The sequence below is a fragment of the Aquarana catesbeiana genome, linkage group LG11, assembly GCF_042186555.1.
Source record: "Aquarana catesbeiana isolate 2022-GZ linkage group LG11, ASM4218655v1, whole genome shotgun sequence".
Taxonomy (NCBI): Eukaryota; Metazoa; Chordata; class Amphibia; order Anura; family Ranidae; genus Aquarana; species Aquarana catesbeiana.
The window spans coordinates 253,529,959-253,543,384 of NC_133334.1; the positions used below are offsets into that span (position 1 = coordinate 253,529,959).

At 42.4% G+C, this 13,426-nt stretch overlaps 1 protein-coding gene across 4 annotated transcripts in view; it reads left to right on the forward strand.

The window, feature by feature from the left end:
* The window catches only part of MTSS2 (MTSS I-BAR domain containing 2), an 86,510-nt gene that overhangs the window by 60,119 nt on the left and 12,965 nt on the right, over positions 1-13,426 (forward strand). Inside the window, exons 6-12 of one of the 4 annotated variants that reach the window (XM_073605648.1) lie at positions 199-273; positions 5,783-5,794; positions 8,441-8,598; positions 10,599-10,706; positions 11,083-11,180; positions 11,666-11,864; positions 11,963-12,037. In XM_073605648.1, coding sequence (XP_073461749.1) covers positions 199-273; positions 5,783-5,794; positions 8,441-8,598; positions 10,599-10,706; positions 11,083-11,180; positions 11,666-11,864; positions 11,963-12,037 — 725 coding nt within the window. The remainder of the gene's footprint in view (positions 1-198; positions 274-5,782; positions 5,795-8,440; positions 8,599-10,598; positions 10,707-11,082; positions 11,181-11,665; positions 11,865-11,962; positions 12,038-13,426) is intronic. The other 3 variants (XM_073605651.1, XM_073605652.1, XM_073605649.1) reach the window with 3 other exon arrangements.

The following is a 13,426-nucleotide window of genomic DNA, read 5'->3' on the forward strand; positions in this document are numbered from 1 at the left end:
TCTTTATTCAGGACGGAGCTCCCATGGTCAGTGACCAGATTGCTGTATTCAGCATGGAGCTCCCATAGACATGGACCACACTATCAGGGATCCCCAATCACATCTACACTGTCATACACAGCACAATCCACACCATCTGTGTCTCCCCTTCTCACCCCATTTATGCTTCTCCTTCTCACCCCATTCATGTCTCTGCAGAATACAAGCGAGCTCGTCATGAGATCAAAAAGAAATCTTCTGATACACTGAAGCTGCAGAAAAAGGCGCGAAAAGGTAATGGATCTCAAAGACACCCCCTCCTATCCCTTCTTCCTGTATTCTGTATATAAACAGGCTAAAAATCTGTTGAGAATTTCAGAACAACACAATGTAAATGTGATCTATTGAAGCGGCTACATGTCCAGAGACAGACAGTGCTATAAAGAGAGTGTTAGATATTACAAGATAGTGCTATATACACATTACATTTCTTATGGAAGGAGCCAGTACTGGAATGGAGGATCTTGAGAAAGGGCTTTACTTGCATAAGGGAACAGCATACATGTGTGAGAACAGCATTACAGGAGAGAGCAGAGTTAGAAAAAACTCCTACCAGTGCAGAATATACAAGTATAAACACACAGATGCTAATATATTACTACAGTGCCATCTATAGTTTAGAGTCCATAGTACGTGCTGTTGCAATTCCAACACCCCTCTCAACAGCATGTGCTTCGTTATATGTGGTTGAGGTTCTTTTGTAGAAGACTCTGATGTTCCTTTACCAATGGTTTGTTGAGTGCATCTGCATTCATCTCTTCTGACAGGCGATAGTGAATGTCGATAACACCCTGCTCTTGAGTGTCCCTAAACAGATGATATTTCACGTCAATGTGCTTCATCCTAGGATTGACCCTTTCTGATTGTCAGCTTTATACATCCCTTGTTGTCTTTGAGAATGGAAATGGGTTTTGAAATGTCTATACTCATGTCCATTAAAAATTGTCGAATCCATATTACTTCCTGACATGCATATGCTGCTGCAATGTTCTCAGCTTCAGTTGAAGATAGTGCGACAGTCACTTGCTTTTGGCTAGGCCAACTTATCGTTCCTTCACCGTACTGGAAGGCGTAACCATTTGTAAAATTGAGTCTGTGTGCAGTCTCCGGCCCAATTCGCATCCACCTACCCAATTTGTTTTGGATTTGATGCTGCTGGTAGCCGTAGCTTAATCCAAATTTTTCCCTTTAGGTACTGTATCATCCTTTTTACTATGTCCCAGTCATGCTGATAGGGAGCTAAATCTTTTCTAGAGAGTATTTGCACTCCTGCAGCTATGTCTGGTCTTGTCACACTAACAATGTATAGCAGCTTTCCAATAGCTCTGCCGTACATGTCATTGTTGGGTAGCAAGTTTTCTGCTTCATTGCTATTTTGGTATCCTGTTTCCATGGGTGTCTTAACTTTTTTTGCATCTGTGGAACTGTTCCAAGATTTCTGCAATTTTCTTAATTTGGTTGAGAAGATAACTTCCATTTTCTTCCCTCTTTATTTGGATCCCTAGATATTGGTTGATATTCTCCAGCTCTTTAATTCCAAAGTTCTCTTTCAGCTTGCAAACTATGTGATTGTAATTCCCCTCTTGTAAAAAACTGGTTATAATGTCATCAACATAAATTAGGGTGCATAGACATCTGTCTTATTGAGTTCTGGAAGGGATCTGCTTTGCTTCTTGAGAATACCTCTCTCGTGAGTACATTTACTTTATCATTCCACATCCTTGCAGATTGCTTAAGGCCGTAGATGCTCTTTTGAGGTTTACACAAGGTTGTGTCTTTGCTCAAACCCTGGCGGTTGCTCCATGTAAAGATCTTTATTAATGTCTCCGTATAGGAAAGCGGTTTAAAGTCTAGTTTTTTCACTTGCAATGCTAAGAAGGGTTCTGATAGTAGAGCATTTTACGACAGGAGCGAATGTTTCATCGTAATCTGATCCAAATTTATGGGAGTATCCCTTGGCAGTTAATCTGGCCATATATTTGTGGATATTTCCTTCAGCTTTGAGCTTCACTTTAAAAATCGACTTGCTTCCTATAGTTTTGGAGGAAGTTTCTTGCGTATCCAGGTTTTGTTTTCCTGATGCAATCTTATTTCTTCTTATATTGCCTTTCTTTATTTATTGACTTTACTTTTTTGGTATTTTTTCTATGTCTTCCCAGGATGTTGATTCAACCATGTTATGTGTCTTAGCAGCATATGACAGCTTGTGGGGTGGTATCCCTTTTGTCTCCCAAATGGATCTTCTAATTTCAGGCTATTCAGTAGAATATAGTGGGGAACTTAACTTATCTATTAAGAGTTCCACCTCTTGTTCTGACTCCTGCATGACAGAGCCTCCCTAGACCCAGCTAGGCCACCGACAGACTCCTCAGCACTCTATCTTTCACCCAACTCCCCTGCTGGCCTGGCTCCTCCATATTTAAGAGCTGACTTAGCCACCATCCCAGAGCATTCTGCCTTGGGATTGGCCACATTTCCGCAAGTATGCAGATAATTCCTCTTCGCCTCTGCCCACTAACTTCCAGATCCAGGGGGAGGTACCAGAGTAGAGTTGCCACCTCATCCCTTTAAACCCGAACACATATGAATTACACAGGTTCTGAGGCTAATTTAATGCAGATATGGCCCCAAGTGAGTTTAATTACCACCTTAATTAGCCTCAGAACCTGTGTAATTCATATGTGTTTGGGTTTAAAGGGATGAGGTGGCAACCCTATACCAGAGGCCTGCATTTGTGAGTCATGCAGCCTGACCTGTAGTAAACCCTGACCCAATTTCAGACTCACAAACTAACCATGAGTCATACATAAATTTGCCTGTACTAATCTAGTAGCATACTAGAGGGTGCTACATGAGTGACCCTGTTCATAGCCCAAAGAACCCACGCATACTTAGCACCCAACAAGTTAATGGGGGGCATATGGAGGAGGTTTTATCTGCCTACTGTCACACACTCTACCCTTACAGGTCTGTGGAAGTGGAGTACTTGTGTCTTTTGCTTCCATACATACTTGCATTTCATGAGCATTTTGCATGGCAGCATTGTCATATCTTCTGATAAACCTTTCTTTGTAAATTCCTTTTATGGCTTCTCTGTTTCGGTGCTCCAATCTCCTGTGCCATAGGTGAATGCTGTCTCTGCCTTTTGCATATTTTCTTTTCTTCTGTTATATTCATGCATTAATTTTCCTTTGGTACATTCTAGTGTTAGTTCTTGCTCGGTTCTGGCCTCTAAAGCGTTAGAGCATTATGTCACTCTGGGAGGCTGCATAGCAGTAGTGCCACCACATGGTTATCTTTAATTTTCTCTCTAATTGTACATGCACTACATGCACTATATTACCAATAGTATTAGGAACGTCTGCTATTACACACACATGAACTTTAATGACATCCCAGTCCTAGTCCAAAGGGTTCAATATTGAGTTGGCCCACCCTTTGCAGCTATAACAGCTTCAACTCTTTTGGGAAGGCTGTTCACAAGGTTTAGGAGTGTGTCTATGGTAATGTTTGACCATTCTTCCAGAAGAGCATTTGTGAGGTCAGACACTGATGTTGGAGAGAAGGCCTGTCTCGCAGTCTCCACTCTTATTCATCCCAAAGGTGTTCTATCGGGTTGAGGTCAGAACTCTGTGCAGGCCAGTCAAGTTCCTCCACCCCAAATTCGCTCCTCCATGTCTTTATGGACATTGCTTTGTGCACTTGTCCAAATCATTTGGTGGATGGGGGGATTATGATGGGTTGTTTTTCATGGGTTGTTCTTGGCCTCTTAGTTGCAGTGAAGAGAACTCTTAAGGCATACCAAGACATTTTGGACAATTTCATGCTCCCAACTTTGTGGGAACAGTTTGGGGATTACTGCGCACCAGTGCAGAAAGCAAGGTCCATAAAAACATGGATGAATGAGTTGGAGGTGGAGGAACTTGAGTGGCCTGCACACAGTCCTGACCTCAACCCGATAGAACACCTTTGGGATGAATTAGAGTAGAGACTGCGAGCCAGGCCTTCTCTCCAACATCAGTGCCTGACCTCACAAATGCACTTCTGGAAGAATGGTCAAACATTCCCATAGACACACTCCTAAACCTTGTGGACAGTCTTCCCAGAAGAGTTGAAGCTGTTATAGCTGCAAAAGGTGGGTCAACTCAATATTAAACCCTACGGACTTCGACTGGGATGCCATTAAAGTTCATGTGCGTGTAAAGTCAATATAGTGTAGCTGTTCTACAAAATTTTCTAGCATTGCATTCACATGTGCACACATTTCCTGATCTTTTTTCTAGCCTCACTTAATGTATATAGCTTGTATAGCAGATATAGTTTACTGTTTAGGTTTGAACATTAGTGCAGTTTTTGTAGTGCGGTCAACATACCTTTAGCTGTATTTTCTTTTTTTATGTGGATGAGCTGAACATCTTCCACTATCAGGCTTATAATTGCTTTAGTTTGTCTGTTCTTCCTGTCCCATTCCTCCATGGGTCCATTATTGGGTCTGTCTGGATTCAGTACTTGTCACAAGTTGTCTCCAGCTTGAATTTCAACAGCCGGTGGGTGGTATTGTTGAGCTTTGCCATTTTTCAGCAGCTTGTAGTGTTCTGTTTAGTGCCTGGGCCCATAGCCTGCTGGTTATGTGATAAGATGAGGCACTGAGATCTTGAGGAATGTAGACTTCAGCATTACTTGTGTAGGAGAACAGCACATGTGAGAACAGCATATGCGGGAACAGCATTACAGAAGAGAGCAGAAAAAAAACTTCCTTCCTGTGCAGAATATACAAGCATATACAGTATAAACACACGGACACTAGTATTTCACTACAGCACCATTTATAGTTTAGAGTGCATAGTACATGCTCTTGCGCCACCAACAATTACAACAATAGAGTGCTATAACCGCTTGCCGACCGTATTACTTACATGTGTTTTGTGCTATATAAGCACTACACTTCTTATGGAAGGAGACAGTACCGGAGAATCTCTCCTCACATTGCTATAATGTATAATATGAATCTAATGAAAGATCCCTCGATACATTGTTATAATAAAGGATCCTTCCCTACATTGTTATAATGTATACATTAAATTTAATGAAGAATCCCTCCATACATTGTTCTAATAGCAGATCTCTGTACACACATTGTCACCTGTCTTGCATTAAAGAATATATCACCCCAACATTCCATAGTCCTGACATGTGCCTGTTTTACTATGTACTTCTACGAAAAAGTAACCTGTTCTCTTTGTATTGCTTATTTGTATTAAATATCTGGTGCTCCTGCCATTACCTCTGCTTTCCTATTAAAAACTGACCATACTAGGCATGAGAGCATAGCATGGTCAGTTCTCTGGCTGTGCTGAGAACTCAGCCTGCTCCTCCAATGATCTGCCACCCCCCCCCCCCGCACAGCCATTAATTGGGAAGACCAGTGTACTGCTGTTTCTCCTCCCTTAGCTCTCTGAGCTATTTATGCAGCTGAGAACAGAGGGTATGTGATCACTTATAAAGAAAAAAAAAAAAGGTATTTATAATGTTTTTAATATGTATACAAATTAGTTTTGTCTTTCATTTCTATTTTAAACTGTATAGGTTGTTTTAAAGGTGAGGGTTCACAGATACTTTAACTGTGTCCTGCTATGACCAGCTTTGGGAGGTTTGGGAATAATGTCGCTCTCCTCTTTGATGTTTCTCTCCTTTTTCTTGCATGGCTTCTCCTTCTCCTCCTACGACTCTTCCAATCCCCTAGTAGAAGTTCTCGGTAAGTGGTGGGGGAGGGGTTCTTCTGTCTGTCCTAATATACTTTATTATTTTTATTTTCTGATATTAATTCAGCATGTTAAACGATATCTAAAGACATAAACAACATTTTTCTATATTGCAGCCAATGCCAGTCCTTAGATGTGGTGTCTGCATTTGTTTTCTTTTATCGGGCTGAGAACATTTTCAGCAAAGTACAAAAAGAATCACCTGTTGATCCTGCCAGAATTCCAGTGTGTTCATGTCACTTCCTTTGAGCTGACTTGAAATCTCACATAATGTTATCAGCTTTCCCAGCTATTCTCTGTAAACTACAAAAGAACATGGATGAAGAGAGGGGGGTGGGGTTTGTAGTCCAAACCAGGAGAGCAGCTTTGGATGACAACACTGCTCCTCAGGGAGCATTGTCACCTTAGGACAGGGAGTGTGTTACTGGCAGGATCACCTGGTGAAAATAAAGGAAAAATGGAGATGAATGCAGCGGTCACATCTAAGGACAGGGATGCTGCGATACATTTGATGTTTTTGGGTTTAGACACACTTTAACGTTCTTGTTTCCTTCTATCGCCTAATATTGCCGTCCTCCGGCACACATTGAGAAACCCTCTGCACCTCCTTCTAGAGGCATTTTAATCAAAGATCAATGTACGGTAACCAGACATGTGCGGTTCATTACTTTCCAAAGTGAAATTCAGACACATTTTTGTTATTCAGACATTTGGATGTATCCGAATCTCCAAATTACAATAGTAACGAATTTAAACGAATCCTAAAAAACGAAACAAAATTTCGTACGAAATTTGAATTTGAATTGTTTTCAAATTGAATTTGAATAGTTTTCGAATCAAATTCAAATAGTTTTTTTTAATTCAAATAGTTTTCAAATCGAATTCAAATTTGAATTTCTGAAGAGAATAAAATAGAATAGAAAAGAATGAAATAGAAAGAACATAACCGTCTTCTGAAATTCAAATTTTAAATAGAGTAAATTTGAATTTGAATACAATAGAAAAGAATAGAAAAATAAAGAATAGAATAGAAAAGAATAGAATAGAAAATAAAAGAATAGAATTAAAAAACAATATTCAAATAGAATAAATTTGAATTTGAATAGAATAGAAAATAACAGATTAGAATAGGATAGAAAATAAAAGAATAGAATAGAAAAGAATAGAATAAAATAAACAATAAAAAAGAATAGAATAAAATAGAAAGAATATAACAATATAACCGTTTTCTAAAATTCGAATTTTGAATAGAATAAATTTTGATTTGAATATAATAGAAAACAATAGAATAGAATAGAAAAGAAAAGAATAGTTCCCTTCACTAGAACTAAGGGGCCAAGCCCAACCTCTGAAAAACAACCCCACACCATAATCCCCCCTCCACCAAATGGTTTGGACCAGTGCACAAAGCAAGGTCCATAAAGACACGGATGAGCAAGTTTGGGGTGGAGGAACTTGATTAGCCTGCACAGAGTCCTGACCTCAACCCGATAGAACACCTTTGGGGTGAATTAGAGCGGAGACTGCGAGCCAGACCTTCTCGTCCACATCAGTGCCTGACCTCACAAATGCGCTTCTGAAAGAATGGGCAAACATTCCCATAGACACACTCCTAAACCTCGTGGACAGCCTTCCCAGAAGAGTTGAAGCTGTTAGAGCTGCAAAGGGTGGGCCAACTCAATATTGAACCCTACGGACTAAGACTGGGATGTCATTAAAGTTTATGTGTGTGTAAAGGCAGGCGTCCAGATACTTTTCACAATATAGTGTATATATATATATATATATATCATATTATTCCAATCACAGCTCTCTCAATGCCTACACATATGGGGACTCATTCACTAAGGACAGAGCACAGCCTATGTGGGAAAAGTAAATATTTCACATATTTCAACAAGGTATCTGAAGAAGGTTTTTCCCTTAGTTGTGGATAGGGAACACCTGTCATGATTGGGTCTGTGTCCTGATGAGTAGATCCTTCTCTCTTCCTGTCCCAGTGACATGAGAAGAGGAAATCTACAATGTGAGTGAAAATCTTCTCTTAGTTGTCACCTTTTCCAATCATGTTGGCTGTAATGTTTTGGATTTCCTGTCACGTCTTTTCTCAGTGACACCGGGACAAATAGAGAGAATCTGCCCGTCGGAGACACAGAAAAAACAAGCAAGAAACACCCAAAACAAGCAACCAATATAAAGATTAGACACCAGAGTCCACGGTCTACTTCATGGTCCAGCTCAGCCTTCATTTTCCTCAAATTAATTCACATCTATGACTCCGTACGGTCCACTGCTGATGGAATGATGATTTCCTTTCTCATCCATTAAGGGAAACAGGATATCAGTACCTGTCGGGTTATACTGCCGCCTAAAGGAAGATTGGTAGATGCCACTCTAACCCAACAGTTATTGGCTTCCAGAGTCCCTCAATGGACGCTAAGGAAAGGATTTTACAGTGAGAACAAAAATCCTATTTTATTGACTATTCCCACCCCTGAGGAATTAAAGCTGGCCTCTGATTGGTTGTCCTTGGCCTGGGTATTATTTAGTGCCATAGATCAGCACACATAACACAGACCCCCACTGTGGCCCTTGATGTGACAACAGCTGTTTTTTTTGTTTTTTTTTTTGGCACACAGGGAAGGGTGATTTACAGCCCCAGCTGGACCACGCTCTACAGGACGTGAACGACATGTACCTGCTGCTGGAGGAGACGGAGAAGCAGGCTGTGCGCAGGGCGCTTATCGAGGAGCGCGGGCGCTTCTGTACGTTCGTTGCACTCTTACAGCCTGTGGTGGTGAGTACCTAACATCACACATGACTGAAATCAACATCTGTCCAAGGACTGACAACAAAACCATGTGTACTTGGCATTACTTTATTAGGTATGCCTACTGGTCAAACAGCCAATGGAACAGGTGCAACTCAATGCATTAAACATGGAAACATAATCAAGGGGTTCAGTTATTGTTCAACCAAACAGTACAATGTGGGGGATGCTTGTATCAAACAGGGGTCTAAGCTAATAACATTTCAGAGGGATCATTTCACAAACTGAAAAATAATTTTACCCTTTCATTGGTCCTTAAAGACATGGTTTGACCAGTTTGGTGTGGAGGAACTCAAGCGTCCTGCACAGAGCCCTGACCCCAACCCTGAGGCGTAACTAGAACCTTCAGGGCACCAAAGCAAAAATCCATGAAGGGCCCCCTTGACCCCCCCTCTTCCCTCCCATTGATCCTGGGGCCCTTTACTACGTCCCGCAGTGGACCCCCTTTCTGCCATCTTGGGTAGGGTTGCCACCTTTTCTTCAAGCCAAACCCAAACACTTTAGCGGCACACAGTAATTTTTTTTTTGTAGTATACACTATACATATATTTTGTGATTAAATAACATTTCTAATGATGGATTTATTCACAGGAGTCCCTCCTTAAATCAGAGTCCACAGAGTTCCCCCTTAACATTTAAATCCACATCAGAGTTCGCAGAGCCTCCTTACATCAGAGTCTGCAGAGCTGATTAAGACCCTTTTATAGATATTCACATGAAGGCTTGTACTTGCAAATAACTTCTTTACATAGTTACATAGTGGGTAAAGTTGAATAAACACACCAGTCCATCCAGTTTAACCTGTGTTCTTTACTTGATGAACTTCCAAAATCTTGTGGAATGCCTTCCTAGAAGAGCAGAGGATGTTATAGTCACAAAGGAGGCAACTTCATATTAATGTCTATGGGATGGGGGACTCCATATGATTAGCAATGGGGTGAGGGAAGGCAATTCTATATTATTGGCCATGGGAGAGGGGGAGCCAGCTCAATATTAATGGCCATGGAGGAGAGAAGCAACTTTATAATAATGACCATGGGAGAGGGGCAACTCCGTATTAATGGCCATGGTGAAGGGGGAGAGAGGCAACTCCATATTTATGGCTATGGGTGGGGGGATAGCAACTCCATATTATTGGCCATGGCAGGGCATGGACAACTCCATATTATTGGGTATGATAGGGGGTGGACAAATCCTTATTAATAACCATGGGAAAGGGGCTATTCTGTATTGATGGCCATGGTGAGGGTGGTGGAACTCCATATTAAAGCTTATGGTTTTCGAATAGGGTGTCCACCAAACTCCTATATGAGTGATGATCAGGGGTTTACAGACATACAGTGTATACACTGAACGATCCCTGTTGAGCTCTGTAGTTATTGCAATCATGTAACGCAGATGTCCCGTACACACGATTAGACATTCCGACAACAAAACCGTGGATTTTTTTCCGACGGATGTTGGCTCAAACTTGTCTTGCATACACACGGTCGCACAAATGTTGTTGGAAATTCCGAACGTCAAGAACGCGGTGACGTACAATACGTACGATGAGCCGAGAAAAATGAAGTTCAATAGCCAGTGCGGCTCTTCTGCTTGATTCCGAGCGTGCGTGGAATTTTGTGCGTGAGAATTGTGTACACACGCTCGGAATTTTCGACAAGTTTTGTTGTCGGAAAATTTGAGAACCTGCTCTCAAACATTTGTTGTCGGAAATTCCGACAGCAAATGTCCGATGGAGCATACACACGGTCGGAATTTCCGACAAGCTCACATCAAACTTTTGTTGTCGGAAATTCCGACCGTGTGTACGCGGCAAGAGAGTACTTTGAGCACCGAATGGGACTCAAGCAACATTACAGGCAGCTGAGAGCCACATGGACATTGTGATCCCCCTGATGGGGACAATATGTCCTGTTCCTCCACCCAGCTGTGCTCACATCAAACACAATGTTCTCTTGTTTCAGACAGGGGAAATCCATCTACTGGGAGAGGTGACCCACCTGCAGGCAATCATTGATGATCTGATGGTGCTGAGCGATGAGCCACATAAACTTCCTGCTGCCAGTGAACAGGTGAGATGAGAACAGTGTATGACATCATCGAGAGTGCACATTAGATTGTAAGCTCCTCTGGTGCAGAGACTGAGGTGACTGGCTCAGTGTTCTCTGTACAGCACTGTGGTATATGTCAGCGCTATTTAAATGTATAATAATAATAGTGTGTGACTGTGCGGAGACATTGGTATGTAAGCACCTCTGAGGCTCATGTTACTGGCCCAGTATTCTCTGTGCAGCGCTACAGAAAGTGTTAGAGCTATATAAATGTATAATAGTGCAAGACCATGACAAAAAGATCCTGTGGAGAGAACAATACAATGATAACAACTAGGTTCCTTTATTCTTCCTGATTTAATAATGAGACATACTGTCAATGTGTGGTGTCTTGTAGGTCATTAAGGATCTGAAGGGATCAGACTACTCCTGGTCCTATCAGACACCTCCGTCTTCTCCCAGCAGCTCGGGATCTCGCAAGTCTAGCATGTGCAGGTAAGTGTACCTGAGCACCTGTAGTATGCTCCCCTCCCCCACCATCCAATCATATATTGAAGCCAGAACCATGCTAATCTACCAGCTGCCTGCAGGCACTACCAGAGACGCCGGGGTTTGCAATGGCTTCCATATCGCCACCATAGCTGGAGAGCAGCAAATTCTCCTGCCTGCCCCTCCTCATTAATTCGCACTGTTAACTTGGGCAGTGCCTCTCAACCGTGCTATGGCAGGGCTCCTGAGAAACATTCCTACTATCGACTGATTCTGCGTGGGTGGGTTTGTAAAACGGTTCCTTAGTTTTACATTTTGGTATGACTGAAAATGTCTATGGAAAAGGTTTAGACAGGAAGCTTATATTATACATAATTTGGAGTTTGGCACAGACCCGTTGGGGTGGCTCACGGTTGAAAGCACTGACCTAGACCCCCTGTATCCAGTACTCACCTCTCTTACCTCACCAATGCTCTGACCATTTATCACAGTACAAAAACTACCCCCTCCTGGCAAGCTGCCTCGCACCCCCACTCACCGGGTTCCACGTGTCGATATCGCAGCCTCCCACAGACCGTCGGAGGTGGCCAGCGCTTGGTCAGTGCGTCCTCCCAGGATTCGGGATGCAGTTTCCATGAGACCGCCTACTCCAAGCCACCATCGCCTATGCCATCGGATATTACGAGTCAGGTATGTACCTTGGGATGCTGTGTGGGTGTCTTGTGCTATTCTTTAAATACTAAGCGGCCACTAAAATCTCTCTTTAACGTGTCTCTTTCGCTCATTAGAAGTCATCAAGTTCGGCGTCTTCAGAGGCCTCAGAGACTTGTCAGTCTGTCAGTGAGTGCAGCTCACCTACTTCAGTAAGTGTCTCTTTGTTCTGAAGGAGGTTTTGGGGGGGTCATGCAGTCCAATCTATGAGTCACCATAGTTACATAGTTATTCAGGTTGAAAAAAGACACAAAGCCAGAAGGAGAGCAGCGCCATCTAAGTGCAGCATTATTAAGACATTTTATTCCATAAAAGACAATTGGTAACTCACAAGATGTATGAGATGTCAGCGCATGTGGGATTATTATTGTGGTTCATCCGCTCGTGGGGAAGACGATCTTCTCACTGGTGAAGAGGCAGCTGATGGGTCCAGGGATGCCGGTGGTTCCCAATGCTTCCAGACACTCAGGATGGAACACAGACAGCGGTGTACGTCACTTCCAGTTGGAGAGAGAGCGGGGAAGAGCGCATTATCCAAACGCGCGCTCCTCCCCCTCTCTCTCTCCAACCAGAAGTGACATACACCGCTGTCTGTGAGCCGTCCTGAGTGTCTGGAAGCATTGGGAACCACTGGCATCCCTGGACCCATCAGCTGCCTCTTCACCAGTGAGAAGATTGTCTTTCCCACGAGCGGACGAACCACATTATTAATCCCACATGCGCTGACATCTCATACATTTTATTCCATAAAAGAAAATTGATAACTCACAAGATGTACGGCTGTAAGGTAACAGGGTATGTGTCTAACAATGGGGATCGTGGGTATTCACAATAATAACTTTTTGTGAGTGAACATCTAGGGAGCCTTCTTTGTCCTGAGACGCTCTCAGTATGGTGATGTATATCTGCTCCCTTGTAGCCAGTAAGGGCAATGGCGTCCCTCTCCCGGTTATTATATGTAGAGTCTTAATGGCGTGATAGAATGTAATGGTCACCCTCTAACTTTCCTTCAAAGTTCGAGGGTGACCATTACATTCTATCACGCCGTCAAGACTCTACATATACTAACCAGGAGAGGGACGCCATTGCCTTTACTGGCTCCAAGGGAGCAGATATACATCACCATACTGAGAGCGTCTCATCAGGACAAAGAAGGCTCCCTAGATGTTCACTCACAAGAAGTTACTATTGTGAATACCCACGATCCCCATTGTTATACACATACGCTGTTACCTTACAGCCGTAAGGTAAGAGGCCACCTTACACTGAAGTGTGTTGCACAGAAGAGGACAAGTCACTTAGATATACATTATATCTGCACTAACCTGTAGAGGGAATTCAGCACTTGGCTTCACTTTCCCTCCACCATACACTCTCAAGACTGTATTCATTTATTTATCTATGTGGACTGTATCACTTGCACACTGCTACCTATAGCACTTTATGGATGGTTTATTTCCACTGTGATTGTTTCTATTAAATATATTGTTTATGTAGCACATAGTCATTTCTGTTTTAGTAATCTGTTTGGTTATTTACCT